This window comes from Salvelinus alpinus, chromosome 16 (assembly GCF_045679555.1).
Source record: "Salvelinus alpinus chromosome 16, SLU_Salpinus.1, whole genome shotgun sequence".
Lineage (NCBI taxonomy): Eukaryota > Metazoa > Chordata > Actinopteri > Salmoniformes > Salmonidae > Salvelinus > Salvelinus alpinus.
The window spans coordinates 17,891,492-17,912,692 of NC_092101.1; the positions used below are offsets into that span (position 1 = coordinate 17,891,492).

At 45.4% G+C, this 21,201-nt stretch overlaps 1 protein-coding gene across 1 annotated transcript; it reads right to left on the minus strand.

Moving 5' to 3' along the window:
- Positions 1 to 1,557: 1,557 nt before the first annotated feature.
- On the minus strand, positions 1,558 to 20,399 carry LOC139541757 (unconventional myosin-Va). Its single transcript, XM_071346716.1, has 34 exons — positions 20,382 to 20,399; positions 19,512 to 19,622; positions 19,237 to 19,405; positions 16,101 to 16,245; positions 15,682 to 15,838; positions 15,259 to 15,484; positions 15,016 to 15,129; positions 14,804 to 14,916; positions 14,449 to 14,717; positions 14,249 to 14,330; positions 14,016 to 14,156; positions 13,534 to 13,665; positions 13,338 to 13,421; positions 12,896 to 13,045; positions 12,598 to 12,695; positions 12,267 to 12,353; positions 11,710 to 12,036; positions 11,412 to 11,568; positions 10,504 to 10,743; positions 8,960 to 9,184; positions 8,772 to 8,865; positions 8,537 to 8,685; positions 8,155 to 8,376; positions 7,929 to 8,029; positions 7,712 to 7,826; positions 7,484 to 7,592; positions 7,234 to 7,356; positions 7,011 to 7,162; positions 6,655 to 6,741; positions 5,812 to 5,935; positions 5,365 to 5,671; positions 4,803 to 4,977; positions 4,493 to 4,573; positions 1,558 to 2,222 (listed from the first exon to the last, which is right to left on the minus strand). The coding sequence occupies exons 1-34, from the start codon at positions 20,397 to 20,399 to the stop codon at positions 2,061 to 2,063; spliced, it is 5,046 nt and encodes a 1,681-aa protein (XP_071202817.1). The 3' UTR covers positions 1,558 to 2,060.
- Positions 20,400 to 21,201: the final 802 nt, after the last annotated feature.

The following is a 21,201-nucleotide window of genomic DNA, read 5'->3' on the forward strand; positions in this document are numbered from 1 at the left end:
CACTACACTGCCTCCCCTCTCTCCCCTCTACAGCCCACTACACTGCCTCCCCTCTCTCCCCTCCACAGCCCACTACACTGCCTCCCCTCTCTCCCCTCCACAGCCCACTACACTGCCTCCCCTCTACAGCCCACTACACTGCCTCCCCTCTCTCCCCTCTACAGCCCACTACACTGCCTCCCCTCTCCTGGGTTCTGGTCCATCTGCCCCAGGTATCAGACAGGGCATCAGTGACTCTGCTCAGAACCTGTGTAAGTAGCTGCACTTGCCAATTTACAACTTACTCTGGTGGTCCAGCTCCAGAAAGCACTGCATATAGTATCACCAATTTTTACATGTGGCTCCCATATTTAAACGTGTGTACAACTTGACTCTATGCATCTAATCAGTACCGTTTCTATGTAGATCAGTCGGTTTTGAGCAGTCCTATAATGTTTACATTGTGAGTTATCAGCACAAAGTGTTTTTGTCGAGTCGTGTAAATATTGTTTTGAAACGGGCCAGGTTCTGGGGCAGTAGCTAGTAGTGGCTAAACAACACGGAGAGCAGTGTCAACAGACTCAGCGTAGAGAGGATCAACAACAGACTCTGTATATTGTCATTGTAAATAGTACTTCTGTACCAAACATATATGGTTATATATCTATACAAATACATACACTGAATGAAGTGAAGCTGCTGCTACTTAGTCAACTTGAATCCTGCTGTGGCTGGGTAGTGGATGGACATCCATTTGAACTTTGAACTCCAATGGGAGATGGAATAGGAGTCTATAGGCTACGAATACACAGCCTCACAGACTATTGCGTTGTCACTACATTAACGTACAGGTATAGCAACTGTAGCAAAGAATGCGAATGGCACAATATCTTATTTATTGCTGTTGACAATGATACTGAGTACATTCGGTCACCGAGGCCATTTTCTTTCAGACAGACGTTCTGTGTCTGTGCGTTGAGGTAAAAAGGAAATCTCACCCTTTCAGGTTGGCATGTATGTAGTACAGACAGGCACAGAGGCATGATACAGAGATATAGAAGAAGCACAATGACAACCAGACAGACACGCATGTACTGTCACTGACACGCCCACAGAGGCAGACACATTGGCCGTGTTCAAGAGCAACGATTGATCTACAAGTAATAATGAGTAGTTCATTAGGATGAGGCGATTTGTAGATCAGTCAGTCTGCAGTCACCGACTGCAATGTAGTCAATCTTGAACACGATCCCACTGTGATGCCAGCCTGTACATAGGAAGCAGTGCATGATGGGGAAAAAAGGTCTTTCTTGTGCCAGCACGCGTTTATTTGATGTTATATTTTCCAATTGTTGTCTTCATTTATTTTGATATTTGAGTATTATTTTCTATTTTTCAGAGGTTTGTGAATATATAAATATGTATTACTGATGATGTGTAGTGGTACAAAGTACTCGCATGAGATCATTTTTTTATACTGAAGATGTTTCTAATTTTTTTTAATTCTGGTTGTTCTTATTGAGGGTTGAGGTGCAGCGTTGCTTCTGCTTCCAATAAAATATTCCAGGAAATCTGAACTCTTTTTCCTGCTGTTCATTATGGATCAGAGTGAAAAACATGTTAAGTTTACATTATACAATTATAAATTCTGATATCTGGAACTTATTAACAATTAAACAATATATTAAGCACACACTTCCAACGTACAACATACAACACATGGGTAAGGACTGAAGTATGTGGGATGCATCAAATAGGGAAATGTCAATCAGCAGACAGGCAATACTGTAATCTTAGTGCAGATAAGGAAATCTTTGTGTCCAAAAGCCTTACTCTGGAAGAGATGAGAAAGAATCCATATGGCCATTCTAACAGCACAACAACCCTGACAGGAAGAGTAGCAGTAAGAGTCCTATACTTGTGCTACTGAAATAATGCCTGATACAGAATACTAATGACTGATGTATTATTCACTTACAATTACTTTGATATACTGTATAGCCTGCAGGAAAAAGACCCGAGGTAGCAAGACCAAAACTTCAAAAGAGAGTGTAATCCACAGTGAATAACTACTGCTTCCTCTAAGGCCGTCGTAGGAAGGAGATCTTGAGGGAGTCTGGGATGTCCAGCTGGTCAGCGCGGACAGGTGGGGGCGGCAGGTAGGGGAAGGTGACGGGGAACACACGCCGTACATCCATCAGCAGCTGTGGAGGCTGACCGCCTGAACGCTCCTTCAGAAGACCCTGATGGAACAGAGAGGAAATGATGACCGTAACACAACCACACTACTGGTAACCAGACCACAGTACTGGTAACCAGACCACACTACTGGTAACCAGACCACAGTACTGGTAACCAGACCACAGTACTGGTAACCAGACCACACTACTGGTAACCAGACCACAGTACTGGTAACCAGACCACACTACTGGTAACCAGACCACACTACTGGTAACCAGACCACACTACTGGTAACCAGACCACAGTACTGGTAACCAGACCACACTACTGGTAACCAGACCACACTACTGGTAACACAACCACACTACTGGTAACCAGACCACACTACTGGTAACCAGACCACACTACTGGTAACCAGACCACACTACTGGTAACCAGACCACACTACTGGTAACCAGACCACACTACTGGTAACCAGACCACAGTACTGGTAACCAGACCACAGTACTGGTAACCAGACCACACTATTGGTAACCAGACCACACTACTGGTAACACAACCACACTACTGGTAACCAGACCACACTACTGGTAACCAGACCACACTACTGGTAACCAGACCACACTAGTAACCAGACCACACTACTGGTAACCAGACCACACTACTGGTAACCACAACCACACTACTGGTAACCACACCACACTACTGGTAACCAGACCACACTACTGGTAACCAGACCACACTACTGGTAACCAGACCACAGTACTGGTAACCAGACCACACTACTGGTAACCAGACCACACTACTGGTAACCAGACCACACTACTGGTAACCAGACCACACTACTGGTAACACAACCGCAATACTGGTAACCAGACCACACTACTGGTAACCAGACCACACTACTGGTAACCAGACCACAGTACTGGTAACCAGACCACACTACTGGTAACCAGACCACACTACTGGTAACACAACCGCAACCAGACCACACTACTGGTAACCACACCACACTACTGGTAACCAGACCACACTACTGGTAACCAGACCACACTACTGGTAACCAGACAACACTACTGGTAACCAGACCACAGTACTGGTAACACAACCGCAATACTGGTAACCAGACCACACTACTGGTAACACAACCACACTACTGGTAACCAGACCACACTACTGGTAACCAGACCACACTACTGGTAACCAGACAACACTACTGGTAACCAGACCACAGTACTGGTAACACAACCGCAATACTGGTAACCAGACCACACTACTGGTAACCAGACCACACTACTGGTAACCAGACCACACTACTGGTAACCACACCACAGTACTGGTAACCAGACCACACTACTGGTAACCAGACCACACTACTGGTAACCAGACCACACTACTGGTAACCAGACAACACTACTGGTAACCAGACCACAGTACTGGTAACACAACCGCAATACTGGTAACCAAACCACACTACTGGTAACACAACCATACTACTGGTAACCAGACCACACTACTGGTAACCAGACCACACTACTGGTAACCAGACAACACTACTGGTAACCAGACCACAGTACTGGTAACACAACCGCAATACTGGTAACCAGACCACACTACTGGTAACCAGACCACACTACTGGTAACCACACCACACTACTGGTAACCAGACCACACTACTGGTAACCAGACCACACTACTGGTAACCAGACCGCACTACTGGTAACCAGACCGCACTACTGGTAACCAGACCACACTACTGGTAACCAGACCACACTACTGGTAACCAGACCACACTACTGGTAACCAGACAACACTACTGGTAACCAGACCACACTACTGGTAACCAGATCACACTACTGGTAACACAACCACACTACTGGTAACCAGACCACACTACTGGTAACACAACCACACTACTGGTAACCAGACCGCACTACTGGTAACACAACCGCACTACTGGTAACCAGACCGCACTACTGGTAACACAACCGCACTACTGGTAACCAGACCGCACTACTGGTAACACAACCGCACTACTGGTAACCAGACCGCACCACAACCATAGTGAAGACAGTCAGTATATGGACTTTAGACAACCTGTGAGGGTGTAAAGAGCACTGTCACAACAGTCACAACTGTCACACAATAATTATCACTGAATTGTCACAGTAAATGATTGTAATGTTGATGTGTCAATTAATCCCATAAGGGATGGGTTGCCAACTGGCGATTTGACATGAAAATAAAATGTTATTCATTCATTCAGTTGAAAATTCAATATGCCATGTAATGAGAAGTTTACATTACTGTTGTGTGTATTACGGTACTGTACCTGCACTGTACGGATAAAATTGAGTGTCACCCTCTCCTCTAGGTCACTGTGAGGGGTGTACAGGGTCAGAATCTTCACAATCTGGAACAGAGACATAGTTAGCTTAGCACTGCAAGGATGTGTGGTTGTACATAGACATATACTGTATAAAAAGAACATGGTTCTCTAGTGAAGGGAATAATGTTCACAGAATCATATTGGTTTTATTCTATTTAAATAATATCTACAACACTTTGAACATTTCACCCTGCCAATACCAGCTTAAAAACCACCCATTGCAATAGTGTAGTAATAGTGATAAGGCCGCCACCTGCTGGGTAGACAGGGCAGTGCAGGTGTGAACGAGGGCCTGTGCGTCAGCGTCTGTCTTCTTGCCCACTTGCAGGAGCTGAGCAGCCTGGATGAGAGGCTCCAACAGGGCCACAGCTCCCCCTGCCTGCAGCCCACGGCTCCGCAGCCACTCCTCCAGCAGACTCACATTATACCTGGCAGAATCCAGCAGAACAAAAAGAATGGAGTCAGGTCCAACAGTCACCTGGTACTCTACATGAAAACTGTCGCCTTTATAAACCAACTCTGGTGGCTCTATTCAATGCTGAAGCGTTACAGATTGCACGATAGAAATAGAAAGGTCATTTCCGTTTGGTATGATATATGCAGCGTTTACTGTGAATGCAGTCGAAGCCAACGCGGGGCGAGAACATTGCCTTTAAATTTCAATTGGGCTTTAGCGCAGAACTTCCACAATACAGATTGAATAGAGCCCTAGCTTTATATTAGACATCTGGTTGCATATGTTTTACTGAAACTTGTTCCTGGGCAGGCCCTCTGTGTGTATAAGTGTATGTGTGTATGTGTTTCTGTCCTCTGACCGTATCTGCAAGCCACGGCTCCAGCTACACATGTCCTTGCGTAGCAGCAGGCTGTTGAGGGCAGAGGCAGAGAGGAGGTGGGTGAGCTGGCGGAAGGCCTGCTCCATCAGGGTGGGTGGTAGGGCCTGGCGGGACAGGGCCGTGTGGAGGGCACCCAGCTCCCTCAGCACCGCAGCCATACTAGGGGTCTCCCCTGCATTCCTCTCTACGGCCCGGGGATCAGACCCTGCACGCTTCCTAAAGTTCCCCAGCTTCACCCCCGACCCAGACAGTCCTGGGATCATCTCACTCTCCAGCATGGCAGGAACTGTGGAGGGATTGAGTGGGTCAGGGGAACAGGAGCTACTGTTGAAGGATTACGTAGTGGAATGAAAGCAAACTATGATAAAACGTTTAGTCGACTGGGTGGGTTGGTTTTGATATTGTTCTGGAGTTGGTCAGTCCTACCAATGATGGGCTGCAGGCGGGTTTCTGAGATGGACAGGAGCTGCTGATAGGCCTGGATACAGAGGTCACTCAGAGCACGGTTTAACTCACTCAGGTCAGAGGTCAATGGAACCAAATCCTCATCCTACAGACCAAGCACAAATACTGTCTGTCAATCACATGTTGAAGTATGTATGTAATGGCTGTTTGGCTGTTTCCATGAACTCAATAACTAGGGGTGTATTTCCCCGGTCAGCTTACATGGCCATGAATAACTCCTGACATTATTTAGTGATAATAACTCCTGACATTATTTAGTGATAATAACTCCTGACATTATTTAGTGATAATAACTCCTGACATTATTTAGTGATAATAACTCCTGACACTATTTAGTGATAATAACTCCTGACAGTATTTAGTGATAATAACTCCTGACAGTATTTAGTGATAATAACTCCTGACATTATTTAGTGATAATAACTCCTGACATTATTTAGTGATAATAACTCCTGACATTATTTAGTGATAATAACTCCTGACACTATTTAGTGATAATAACTCCTGACAGTATTTAGTGATAATAACTCCTGACACTATTTAGTGATAATAACATATGACAGTATTTAGTGATAATAACTCCTGACAGTATTTAGTGATAATAATTCCTGACATTACTTAGTGATAATAACATATGACAGTATTTAGTGATAATAACATATGAGAGTATTTAGTGATAATAACATATGACAGTATTTAGTGATAATAACATATGACAGTATTTAATGATAATAACATATGACAGTATTGAGTGATAATAACATGACATTGGTGACATTTTGATGAGAGATGTCGATGCCTTACCTGTTTGGAGTGCTGGGTCAGTAGGTCATTGAGAAGGCAGGCATTTTTCAGCCACAGTGCTGTCATGTCCACATCATTACAGTGTTTCTGGTAGGAGGGGAAAACAAAGACACAACAAGTGAATAAGAACAAACCTGTAAGAGAGCCATGACTGAAAAGTGTGTGTGTGTGTGTGTGTGTGTGTGTGTGTGTGTGTGTGTGTGTGTGTGTGTGTGTGTGTGTGTGTGTGTGTGTGTGTGTGTGTGTGTGTGTGTGTGTGTGTGTGTGTGTGTGTGTGTGTGTGTGTGTGTGTGTGTGTGTGTGTGTGTGTGTGTGTGTGTGTGTGTGTGTGTGTGTGTGTGCGGGCGGGCATGTACCTTCAGAGCCCCCTTCATGGCAGTGACAGCAGCAGTGCAGAGAGAGCGGGCGCGTATTTCGTCTCCGCTGCAGTCTGCCTGGCGTACACACAGGAACAGCACACTGGCAGCCAGGCCAGGGGGCAAGGAGAGGACACTGTCCACCCTCACGTCTGGAACATACACGGAGGTTAGAGGGCACATTCACTAATTATACAGATGGAGCTAGGGTTAGGGGTCCTACCTGTGATGAGGGTCTTCATGAGCTTGGCCTCATCCCTCTTCCTACACTCCAGCAGCCCTGTGACAGTCCCAGCCTTGGCATGGGGGGCAGAGGAATCCTCTGTGGACTGGGCCAGCACTGGGCCTAGGGGGACGAGCAAACAAGTATGATAGATATCGATGATAGATATCGATGTGTCCCTCCACACATTTATTTTGTAGACATTTCGGTCAAGACATTTTTCAAGTATGTAGTTGAGTGTTGTCCAGACCTGTCTGTGCCAGTAGTCTTCTGAGTGTGACTGTGTGTTTCAGCTCCTTCAGTTCTCTCCTCAGTCTGCAGACCTCCTGCTCCCTGGCTGCCACCAGTTCCACCAGGTACTGAACAGTAAGTAAACATGCAGGGCCATTATGACACGTTTACAGCGGTGATGCTCAAAGTAACAGAATCTGCACTGTAGTCCACCTGATGCTCCCAGACCGCTCATACGAGACCCTACCTGCTGGTCTGCAGAGGGGGAGGGATCAGAGCACGTCCGTTTAGCCTGCAGCCGCAGAGCCTCCAGCTCCGCCTCCTCCTGAGAGTGCTGGCTACGCAGCTGGTTCTCCAGGAACCTGACAGTTACACACAGACAGGGTAGAATACATCTGTATTCTTTTAATGATAAAATATAACAATATTGCTGTGAACGTATTGATCAGGGAATAGGGACGGACTTGTTGGCCACTCGTACAGCATCATAGGCGTGCCACAGGTCTTCTCCGGTCATCTTCCCGGCTGAGTCTTTAGCCACACCCATATTCTCCATCAAAGTGTCCTGGGTAAAGAACAGAGCACAGTCTCAGCCACAGGAGCCATATTGATTGATAAGTAGAACTGAACCACACATTTCCTACTGATTCCCCGTTAGGGAGCCATCCAGAGGGAGGGAGTGCATCTCACCATGGGTGTGTCAGAGCTCAGCCAGGCCCTCCTCTCTGCGGTGGGGGACGTCACACTAACCCTCCTCACCTCCTCCGGAGAGGGGAAGGGAGGGAGGCCGAAGAAGGAAGGTGTGGCTGGGAAGGTAGGGGGCCCGGAAAAGGGCGGCGACATCGGGGACGGAGATGGGGGCTCCGTGATCAGGCTTTGGTTTGAATCTGTCCGTCTGTAGCCCTTAGAGTGCTGCAGCGGTAACACAGAGATATAACATATTTTTCAGCGAGGTTGAATATTATAACTTGAGTGTCTCTCAACAATGCTACATTGATACGTCACATAGGCAAAACAGAAAGGCCGGCACCCAGGCTAGTGGAATATGGAGTTGAATATAATGTGTGAGTACCTCAGTGAGCATGCTCATTTCCCGTAGGTTTTCGTATCTCTGCTCCAGCCTGGTGAACTCTCTGAGCAGACCCTGGTACTTCCTCCTCTCCTCATCCAGCTCTGCTGTCAGAGCTTTACCTTCCTGGGCCACAGCCTGTACTACACTCTCTGGATGCACAGACATAAAGCATAGGATTACAAAGAAAATTGAGAGAGACGCACTGAAAACAGATACCTGTTATGAATAGACCTACCCTCCTGAGCTGTCTCCTGCTCCAGTAATCGAGTGGTCAGATCCTCCTTCTCTTTCCCCAAACAGTCCCTCTCAACCCACAGGGCCTGCACCTCCTGTAAACAGAGAAAGAGGAGAGACCTTAAATACCACTATTCTGCAGAAAAGCACAAGAGCTGTTTCGGATCCATTAGGACCAACAAGACCTACCTGTGTGAGTCGTAGGATCTCCTGGGCTGCTTTTTCCTCTGCCCTCCTCCTCTCCTCCGTCTCCCCCTCTGTGATGGCGGTGCTGGGCTGAGACTGCTGGGTCTGGAGCTGGGTCTCTAACTGGTTCTCCAGCTTAACTAGCGCCCCCCGCAGGGCGTCCAGCTCAGTGTTGTGGGCCTTACGCTCCGCCTGGAGGGTCTCTCTCAGAGCAACGCTCTCCCTGGCCTGGACACACACACATAAACACACACATAAACACACACATAAACACATACATACATACACACACACACACACACACACATAAACACACACACACACACACACACACACACACACACACACACACACACACACACACACACACACACACACACACACACACACAAACACACACATAAACACACACATGCACACACACACACACACATAAACACACACACATAAACACACACATAAACACACACATAAACACACACACACACACACACACACACATAAACACACACATAAACACACACACAAACACACACATAAACACACACATAAACACACACATAAACACACACATAAACACGCACACATACACACACATAAACACACACATACACACACACATACACACACACATAAACACAAAAAATAAACACACACATACACACACACAAACACACACACATACACACACAAACACACAAACACACACAAACACACATAAACACATAAACACACACACATACACACACAATAAACACAGACATAAACACACACATAAACAAGCACATAAACACACACATAAACACACACATAAATACAAAAAATAAACACACACATACACACACACATAAACACACACACACACACACACAAACACACACACACACACACACACAAACACACACACACACACACACAAACACACAAACACACACAAACACACATATAAACACGCACATAAACACACACATAAACACACACACATACACACACATAAACACACACAAACACACACATACACACACACATAAACACACACATAAACACAAAAAATAAACACACACATACACACGCACAAACACACACACATACACACACAAACACACATAAACACACACAATAAACACACACATAAACACACACATAAACAAGCACATAAACACACACATAAATACAAAAAATAAACACACACATAAATACAAAAAATAAACACACACATACACATCAACACACACATAAACACAAAAAATACACACACACATACACACACACATAAACACACACACAAAAACGCACATAAACACGCACATAAACACACACATAAAGGTTCACTTCTGTATTATTCATTTTGCACATGTATTTTTTCCACTCTGGATGTACCAAAACCTCTAAACAGCTCATCAAAATTCACCAGCCCCCTAGAAACACCTGGTCTCCTCTACCCATCTTCTTCTAAGCCCCCTCACCATCCCCTTCTCAGGCTTCTCCACCCTTCTACACATCCACCCATCCCTTTCTCACCACCTTCCATGACCCCAGCATCTCACCTTCTGGTCGGCCCTGAGCTGCAGCTGCATCAGTTTGACCTCCATGCCCTTGTTGAGTTCTCTGAACTTCTCCACCGAGCGAGCCTCTGCCTTCAGCTTCAGCAGCTCCCTCCTGGCTGCCCGCCGCCTCACACAACACTGCATCAACACTATGGCTGCCCTCACCCTCCTGTAAGCAAGGCGGGCCAGCCAGCCACGCACTGCAGACTGGAGCAGCACCGCAGCCCGCTCTGCCACCACCTGGGGAGGGAGAGGATAGAAGAGATGCATTATATTATTGCACACAGTTATGATTAAGGACACTGAGTGGACAAAACATTAGGAACACCTCCTCTTCCCATGACATAGACTGACCAGGTGAATCCAAGTGAAAGCTATGATCCCTTATTGATGTCACCTGTTAAGTCCACTTCAATCAGTGTAGATGAAGGGGAGGAGACAGGTTAAAGAAGGATTTTAAGCCTTGAGACAAGGATTATGTGTGTGTGCCATTCAGAGGGTATGGTAGTAGGTGCCAGGCAAGTAGTAGGTAGTAGGTGTGTCAAGGACTGCAAAGCTGCTGGGTTTTTCACGCTCAACAGTTTCCCGTGTGTATCAAGAATGGTCCACCACCCAAAGGACATCCAGCCAACTTGACACAACTGTGGGAGGCTGTTCTGAGGGCAAAAGGGGACGCAACTCAATATTAGGAAGGTGTTCTTGTACACTCAATGTATCAGGATAGTCTAGAATCTGGATCTGATATTACTGAGGAATAGTTCCTGGGGCTGGAGCCCTGCCTTGACTTATCTCTGGAGGTTTGAGTTATTACATGTATGAAATGCATTTTATATTAAAGCTGTAAAAAAAAAAAACATTAGATGCATTGATAAAAAAATTCTGGGGCCTTTGTGCCAGCGTTTCCTCACCAGTCTGTATTGGCGTCGTGCCAGCGAGCCCCTGGTGAAAGCTTGGATGGTGACGGTGGCCTCGCGGATCATCAGAAACATCTGTCTTATCGCCACCATACGGTATGTCTTCTGGATGACCAGCGCTGCCTTGGTGTAGCGCAGAAGGTCTGCCAGCCTAGATCACACAGAACAGAACAGTCGCTTAAATAATTGTACAAATGTAGGTAGCCTACTGCTGAGACACACTGTACTATATGACAGTATAAATTGTAAAGCAGATTCACGTGCTATTGTGCCACAGTCATTCTGCTCTCACCGCCTAGACAGGGCTCCTCTTGTGTATCTCTGGATGGTGAGTGTTGCCCAGCGGGTCTTGATGTATCGCCTGCGGCCCAGCCAGCCTCTGACCCAGCTCTGGATGATCACCCCGGCCGCCCTCAGTCTCTCTGCCCTCAGCCTCTCCAGCAGAGCCACCTGCCCAGCACGGAAGAACACCTTGGTCTTCCCAAAGCAATACTGCTCTGGGTCTGGAATGAGCTCCGGCAGGGCCCTCTGGCACAACGCCTGGATCTGTTCCTGGGTCTGAACCTCACCCCCGCGCAGCAGCACCCGGTACCGGCTGAAGAACTCTGCATAGGTCCACCTGGGACCAAGATGGTGGAAGGAAGAGAGGGACACATTTTCACAGAGTGAGTACAAATACTCTTGAGATCTTTAATTGTGCGTTTTTCATAGATGTTGGTGGCTACAGGACAGATACAGTGTTCTGCATTGGTGAAATAACTATGCTACTATGCATCAGTTTTCTGTATATGTGATTGGTTTATCTGTGAATATTCCAAAGGTGAAGCTGATGTTAAATGTGCTGTGTACCTGGATGGGTAGCCTGCAGCACTGATGCGTATGGTCTCTAGCACCCCACAGGCGCGCAGCTGCTGGACGGCCCTTTTAGGGTCAAACCTGAGAGGGGAAATCTGCTTAACACGCTGCACACACACACACACACCTCTACTGACAATATTGATATTATACACACAACGCAACACATAATACACACCCAACAAACACAGATAACATACTGTTTATCACCTCTCTCCACATAATACACACATTATACACACTGTTAAACACACCGCACACACACGCCTCCCCCACCACAAACACACACACACACACATGGCTGGTGCACAGGGGTCTGACTCACATAAAAGGCTCTTTGAGGTCATTGGGCTTAATACAGCGGATGTAGTGGGGGGTGGTGCTGTTCAGAGTGTCCATCAGCAGCTGCAGAGACTGACGGAACTGTTTGAAGAAACATGGAGGAACACACAAACTCACACTCCTGTCCTACAGTCCATAGAACATACAACAACATGCAACGAGCCATGGATGAAGTAATACAGACATTATATGGCAGCAAGAAAACAAATACATTCTGTCAACTGTTAAAAGCTGGAAATGAATGGTGTTGCTTGGCCACAGCAGGGGAAGGCATATAGTACCTGGAAGCCCACAGTGAGTTTGTGTTCCCGCTGAGCTCTCTTCCCAGGGCCAGAGCGCAGACTGCCATTGGGCAGAGAGGACTTCCCCCCTGAGATGGACAGACTGCCCCCTACTGGCTTCTGCTGGAACAGCTCAGACACCAGCTCAGACTGACGGAGAGACAGACAGACCGGGTTACAGTAGGTTAAAAAGGATTGTCCTCCATTTCACCCTAGGATCTTGATCTCAGCCTAGATTTCACCCCAGTCCGACAAAAGTGGACAGCTGAAATCTGGTTCCTCAGTGAGCCTCCCTCAAATTCCTCTACTCTTCAGATGCACTCAAAACTGACAGGGAGGTAAGAAAAGTGAGCCAAGACACTTCTGACAGGGGAAGCTGCAGATCCTCACTGTGTGAATGCAGATCATCATAGTTGTAATTTAAAACATTGACAGGTGATACCTGACTGGCTCTTAGGATGTTGATGGGTTCCTCAAAAACTGTGTCCCGGTTCTTGTCTAAAAACCCATCACATTCATATTGGACCTGACAAACAAAAGAAGAAAGTTTAAGTCAAATACTTTACCGCAACCAGCACATTCTGTAAACAGGTCAAACTGAGGCATCTAATATACTCTGGCTAATATAACTAGCTCACCATGTCAGCAAAGTGCAGGATGATGAAGGCAGTGTTGGACATTCGAGGTTTGCGGAAGTGTGGACTGGGGTTGTTACTCTGATGCTGATCATACAGCTTCCTCGCCCAGCTCTCCTCTGAACCTTTGGGCATCTGATCAAGAAAACAGACACCATGGGAGGTAAGGTTTTTCTGGATCAATGTACATTTGATAAATCTTCTGTTTTTAATATAAATACTTTGAAGTTTGACTTTTAATAGGATAATTATTTTTCTGGCAGGACTTGCTTTTGTTTTACATATACATATTTTTTTGAAATTGTGGGGGATCAAATCCATCACAAGGCGTTCATGGCTTGTCAGTGCACTCAGTGATGATTTAGAAGCACAGCATATCCTGAGTACGTGTACTTATTGTATTTCAAACCGGTTTGGACACATGAACACAAAGCAGACACAACACAATGTGGTCTTGATAGAAACCAGGACTGTGACTGACTGACCCTGCACTCCTCATCCAGCAGGTCGAGCAGGCCCAGCTGTCCCTCGATGAGAGTGATGCACGGCTGGTTATCACTGAACTCTATCCTGCTCCACGGCAGCTCCTCGCGGACATACTCCTCCTGCTCCAACTGGAACACGTGCTGCATGGGTGAGGGGAGGAGAGGGAGACCAAGGGTTACCGAGGGGACATGAGGATAACACGTTCATATAGATGTCTAACTTGGTGACTCACCCTGTTGAATTGCTGCTGCACTTTCTCATTGGCGTAATTTATACAGAACTGTTCAAAACTGTTCCTTTCAAACGTCTCAAACCTGCCAAAGAGAAATGGACAAAAAGGGAAATCAACACGTTGTTACTACAGTCATTACCGTAATTACAGGTATAACAACAACTTTGTCTAAAGTGTGACCCCCTGCCCTTTCTACTCACCCATAGATGTCCAGCACCCCAATAAATGACTTGGGCTGCTCGCTCTGGGCTCGGAGGGCTGAGTTTAGCCGGGTCACTGTCCAGGTGAACAGCTGACCATACACATGCTTGGCCAGGGCATCCCGGGCCTCTAGGGACTGCTGACCAGGCATGGGCTTGACCAACATCTCTCCCCCTACTGCCAGCCTGCGGTGGCACAGCCAGTGGGCCATCTGGGTCCGCTCCACCCCCAGCAGCTTGGAGAACACCGACAGGGAATGCTCCTCCCCCTGGTTATGGAATATTTTAACGAATTATGTGAGAGAGTTTCAGGGAAATACTGGACAAAAATGTAAGAAAAAACAAAAAGTCTTACATCAATGTAACTTCGATCACCACCTCTCCCACTGGCCTGGATGTTGACATTGCCCAGGTGCAGAACAGCTGCAAGGATCCTGAAGAGCTCCATCTGCTGGTCAGGAGGCACACCTGGAGGAGTACACACAACACCGGCATGTTCAAACTGCATACCACTACAGTCAGAGTAAACATGTTAGCATAGACGTGTTTAATATAGAAGCTGTATACCCAGAATGGTGAAAGCATTACGAGTGCGCTCCAGATCTACTACGTCATCAGTGCCTGGGATCTGCATGGAATCTTCCCCTCCTTGGTTCGTGTAGCGGAACGTTTCCGCACCACCTGCAGAAACACACATCAAAACACATAATGAACACATTCTGAAATACACTGCTAGACCCACTGACGTTCATTTGTTCCCTGCTGTTGACCTTGTAATAAGTTCCTGAATACAATGTGGTCCAGTCTCACCCAGTTTGAGGACTCTCATCTCTGGCAGGTCTCTAGAAGCACACAGCTGGTAGAAGATGTGGTAGTTTCTCTCCCGTGACGCCTGGAAGACGACTCGAGACTTCTCCAGCAGGTACGTCCTCATGTTGGCCCCAATGATATCCCCCTTCCGTCCAAAGCCGATCTCGATGTACTTCCCAAACCGGCTACTGTTGTCATTGCGTGTAGTCTTAGCATTCCCAATGGACTAAAGAGTAAAGGAAAGAATTACAAATATGATACATTACACTGTTTTAGCTATTACCTTTACAACTGAATACTGATATAATACAGTACTCATTTTTTATATGCAAAATACATGCTTTTTCCAAAATCACACTCTTAAAAAAATGTGCGTGAACCGCATTGCAGGTTAAGAGTACTCATTCACCCACATGTCAGTACCTCCATGATGGGGTTGGAGGCCAGTACTCTCTCCTCCACACTGGTCTGCTGGGCTGCTCCCCCCACCACAGCAAAGTAGCGCATGGTGAATTTAGCAGAGACTGTTTTCCCTGCTCCAGATTCCCCACTGATTATAATGGACTGGTTCTTCTCCTCCCTGCATACATAGACAACTACCCTCTTAATAATCTTGTCATTTACAGAGCTATTTGTCACACAGGGCAACTAAAGAGATCTGATCAAAGGCTCTCTCGTGTCACGGCTATTTTATCTGTATAGAGCTCTTTACAAAGAACAACAACCCTGGCCCAACCCCCCAAGGAGCAGTCAAAACGACAGTGTTTTGAGGTAACAAAGGGCATATAAAATGGAGACCAAAGACTAGGGTGACCCCTGGCCCTTGACCTTTAACCCCTGACCTGGTCATGGTGCGGTAGGCCTCTTCTGCCACAGAGAAGATGTGAGGCTCCATGTCAGCCATGTCCTGCCCACTGTAGGCATCGATCACTTCCTCTCCATAGATGGGCAGCTGGTCATACGGGTTGAGGGCCACCAACACAATCCCTGGAATGAGCAGTTGGTGTGAATGACCAATGGTTTAAAGTACTTAAGTAAAAATACATTAAAGTATTATTTAAGTAGTTTTTCGGGGTATCTGTACTATACTATCTATATTTTTGACAACTTTTACATTTAGTCCACTACATTGTATAATGTACTTTTTACTCCAGACATTTCCGTGACAACCAAAAGTACTCGTTACATTTTGAATGCTTAGCAGGACAGGACAATTGTCCAATTCACACACTTATAGAGAACATCCCTGGTCATCCCTACTGGCTTTGATCTGGCAGACTCACTAAACCAACATGCTTTGTTTGTAAATTATGTCTGAGTGTTGGAGCGTGTTCCTGGCTATCCGTAAATTAAAAAACCAAGATCGGGCTGTTTGGTTTGCTTAATATAAGGAATTTGAAATGATTTAAACTTTTACTTTTGATACTTAAGTATATTTTAGCAGTTACATTTACTTTTGATTCTTAAGTATATTTATAATCAAATACTTTTAGACTTTCACTCAAGTAGTATTTTATTGGGCGACTTTCACTTTTACTTGAGTCATTTTCTATTAATGTCACGTACAGTGAGGGGAAAAAGTATTTGATCCCCTGCTGATTTTGTACGTTTGCCCACTGACAAAGAAATTATCAGTCTATAATTTTAATGGTAGGTTTATTTGAACAGTGAGAGACAGAATAACAACAAAAAAAATCCAGAAAAACGCATGTCAAAAACGTTATAAATTGATTTGCATTTTAATGAGGGAAATAAGTATTTGACCCCCTCTCAATCAGAAAGATTTCTGGCTCCCAGGTGTCTTTCATACAGGTAACGAGCTGAGATTAGGAGCACACTCTTAAAGGGAGTGCTCCTAATCTCAGTTTCTTACCTGTATAAAAGACACCTGTCCACAGAAGCAATCAATCAATCAGATTCCAAACTCTCCACCATGGCCAAGACCAAAGAGCTCTCCAAGGATGTCAGGGACAAGATTGTAGACCTACACAAGGCTGGAATGGGCTACAAGACCATTGCCAAGCAGCTTGGTGAGAAGGTGACAACAGTTGGTGCGATTATTCGCAAATGGAAGAAACACAAAAGAACTGTCAAACTCCCTTGGCCTAGGGCTCCATGCAAGATCTCACCTCGTGGAGTTGCAATGATCATGAGAATGGTGAGGAATCAGCCCAGAACTACACAGGAGGATCTTGTCAATGATCTCAAGGCAGCTGGGACCATAGTCACCAAGAAAACAATTGGTAACACACTACGCCGTGAAGGACTGAAATCCTGCAGCGCCCGCAAGGTCCCCCTGCTCAAGAAAGCACATATACATGCCCGTCTGAAGTTTGCCAATGAACATCTGAATGATTCAGAGGACAACTGGGTGAACGTGTTGTGGTCAGATGAGACCAAAATGGAGTTCTTTGGCATCAACTCAACTTGCCGTGTTTGGAGGAGGAGGAATGCTGCCTATGACCCCAAGAAACCATCCCCACCGTCAAACATGGCGGTGGAAACATTATGCTTTGGGGGTGTTTTTCTGCTAAGGGGACAGGACAACTTCACCGCATCAAAGGGACGATGGACGGGGCCATGTACCGTCAAATCTTGGGTGAAAACCTCCTTCCCTCAGCCAGGGTATTGAAAATGGGTCGTGGATGGGTATTCCAGCATGACAATGACCCAAAACACACGGCCAAGGCAACAAAGGAGTGGCTCAAGAAAAAGCACATTAAGGTCCTGGAGTGGCCTAGCCAGTCTCCAGACCTTAATCCCATAGAAAATCTGTGGAGGGAGCTGAAGGTTCGAGTTGCCAAACGTCAGTCTCGAAACCTTAATGACTTGAAGAAGATCTGCAAAGAGGAGTGGGACAAAATCTCTCCTGAGATGTGTGCAAACCTGGTGGCCAACTACAAGAAACATCTGACCTCTGTGATTGCCAACAAGGGTTTTGCCACCAAGTACTAAGTCATGTTTTGCAGAGGGGTCAAATACTTATTTCCCTCATTAAAATGCAAATCAATTTATAAAATTTTTGACATGCGTTTTTCTGGATTTTTTTGTTGATATTCTGTCTCTCACTGTTCAAATAAACCTACCATTAAAATTACAGACTGATAATTTCTTTGTCAGTGGGCAAAGGTACAAAATCAGCAGGGGATCAAATACTTTTTTCCCTCACTGTACGTGTGGAGACGGACCAAGCCGCAGTGGATGTTGAGTTCCACATATTTATTATAAAGTGAAACTTAGCAAAAACAAAACAATAAATCAATAAACTAACAACGAAACGTGACTACGTGGTGCACATGCACAAAACACAAAATAATATCCCACAAACACAGGTGGGAAAAATGCTACCTAAATATGATCCCCAATTAGAGACAACGATTACCAGCTGCCTCTAATTGGGAACCATACAAATCACCAACATAGAAAAATAACCTAGAACACCACATGGAAATAATAAACTAGAATACCCCCAGTCACGCCCTGACCTACTACACCATAGAGAAACAAGGGCTCTCTATGGTCAGGGTGTGACAATTAAGGTATCTTTAATTTTACTCAAGTATGACAATTGGGTACTTTTTCTACCACTGTAAATGACAGTGTTATTAATCGAATAAAAGTAATCTGTAAGAATACAAGATATTAATATTATTTTTCCTATGACTTTTTATATATCAAAACTGCTTCGATTATTGTTTATGTCTGCAACATATCACAGCAATCACATAAGATGCATGTGTTCTCAGGTTAATGTTTATTTAGCATCTTATGGAGAACCAATTTGTATGAAGCCAAAGAGAGGAGGCCATGTCCCTGTGAACTTTACACCTAGTAAAGATGGGATTATGAGGTTATAATCATAAAAGCAGGAGCACACAGGAGCTGCATATATCTGTCCACTGGCAAAACAGCATCTGAAGAAAGACCTCCACCCCCAATCTCTTTCTGGCTCTCTCTCCGTCTCTCTCTGTTCCTTACCACAGTAGGTGTAGATACTGCTGTAGTCCAGGAATCGGACTCTCAGGTTGTGTAGAACAGCAGGCTCGTGTAGGAAGCTGAGAGCAGTGAGGTCATTCTCCCCCTCCAGAATATCAGGGTTCGCCAGAGGGGGGAGGCCAGAGGGTGGCACCACTGGGTACTGCACCTCCTAGAGGGGTGGCACATTCAATATTTGTCATTATCAAATGCTTATCCAGAGCGACTAACAATACATCTACAGTATGCCAGCTCTTGACTGTGTGTGAGTGTGTCACCCTGCCATCGCTGATCTGCAGCACCACATTCTCATCTCCAAGGTTGTAGTCCTTGAGGAGCTTGGCTGATACCCACACTGCCTCTGGATCAGGTACCCACACACTGGCACCCTGTTACAGAAATAAACGTTATCACAAACGTTGAGCTCATTGAAGAAACACAGTGAAAAAGTGAGCATGCATTGAGGGGGATTTCCTGTACTAATGACCAACACCCTTTGCTGTATCACTTTCACACCAGGTGGACAGGCCCAACTGCCAGTTGGCCAAAAACACAGCTGTAGAGGATAGTATTACATCACACGGGACACTATCTGTTCTACTGCTCTAAAGTCTGTTATTACTCCGTGTGCCTTTTACTGCCAGGTCCCACCCAAGCAAGACATTTGTCGTCCATCAGCATAAAACACCCTAAATGTCGTTAAGAATTAACGTCCGTCATCCCTCTCTGTCTCATCTTGGATTACTCATTATGTTCTCGCAGATCTATCCCAGTAATGGCAACCTCTTGGCTCAACACACAATACTTCCTGTGCAATATGATATTGTGTGTGTCATTGCTAGAAGAGTCTAGTTCCTTGAGCATGGGCATTTAAAGCATTTCCAATTATTACATCTCTATTACTAAGATTATGCCCTCGTGTTACATACAAAAGGTAGCCAGCAGGTAGCCTAGTGGTTCAGAGTGTTAGGCCAGTAACTGAAAGGTTGCTGTTTGAATCCCAGAGCCAACTAGAACAATCTGTCAATGTGCCTACCTTTGGGCAAGGTACTTAACCCTCTGGATAAACTATGACTTCATTGAAATTAAACTGTAAAAAAAGAAGGAAGTCTACTCCGCTATTCAGACATACAGGCTCAAACACTTACCTTGGCGTACAACTCCATAGTTCCAATCATAATCTTTTCCAGATATGAACCCTCTGCCTGCAAAAACCCTGACCAATTTCAGAAGGGGTCTCCTAAATTACTCAAAAAGGCAACAAGGGTATCCTCTCCGAGATAGTTTGTGTCCTCCTCCCCTATGAGTGTGTTCAAGCACCGCTCTGTCCCTTTGCACTTTGTTCTGTTTGACAGTGACATGAAAACCCCTGAGAGGCAGCAGTCAGGTTAACTGTTAATCTCGAGGAGGTGATTGAGATGGAAGGATTTACAAGCACTTCTCTTCAACGGTCTCATTCACCGCAGCAGTTAACCCCAAGCTGTGGTTGCCTTCTCAGCACTGTTAAACACCTGTATTATTCAGAAGATACAAGACAAGGAAGTATCAAGTATGGCTCATCAAAATAGAGACAAAAACTGACAAAGGAAAAATGAAACCGTATTCTGTTGATATACCGATACATTTTATTCAGTAACATAAAATTCAGTTCAGCCTGCTGATGTTGGATAGGGATCTCATTGAGCTTGACAATTCAAACATACATCAAACTTTGTGGGTATATGTACAAAGCACAATTAGTTTTCTCAACACTGAGAATCTTTGGGCTGGATTTAATCTACATTGTGGAAAATCCACGCTATAGCTCGATATTAAAAAAAAAACGTAATAAAAAAAAATACAATCTTTATTTATCTAGGCAAATCAGTTAAGAACAAATTCTTAATTTACAATGAAGGCCTAGGTGGGCTCACTGCCTTGTCCAGGGGCAGAATGACAGATTTTTACCTTGTCAGCTCGGGGATTCGA

Coding starts and splice junctions, on each gene's coding strand:
- LOC139541757 (XM_071346716.1), bottom strand. Junction 14,917..15,015: donor TAATGCTTTCACCATTCTGG/GTATACAGCTTC, acceptor GTACTCCTCCAG/GTGTGCCTCCTGACCAGCAG. Junction 7,593..7,711: donor CCCCCTCTGCAGACCAGCAG/GTAGGGTCTCGT, acceptor CTTACTGTTCAG/TACCTGGTGGAACTGGTGGC.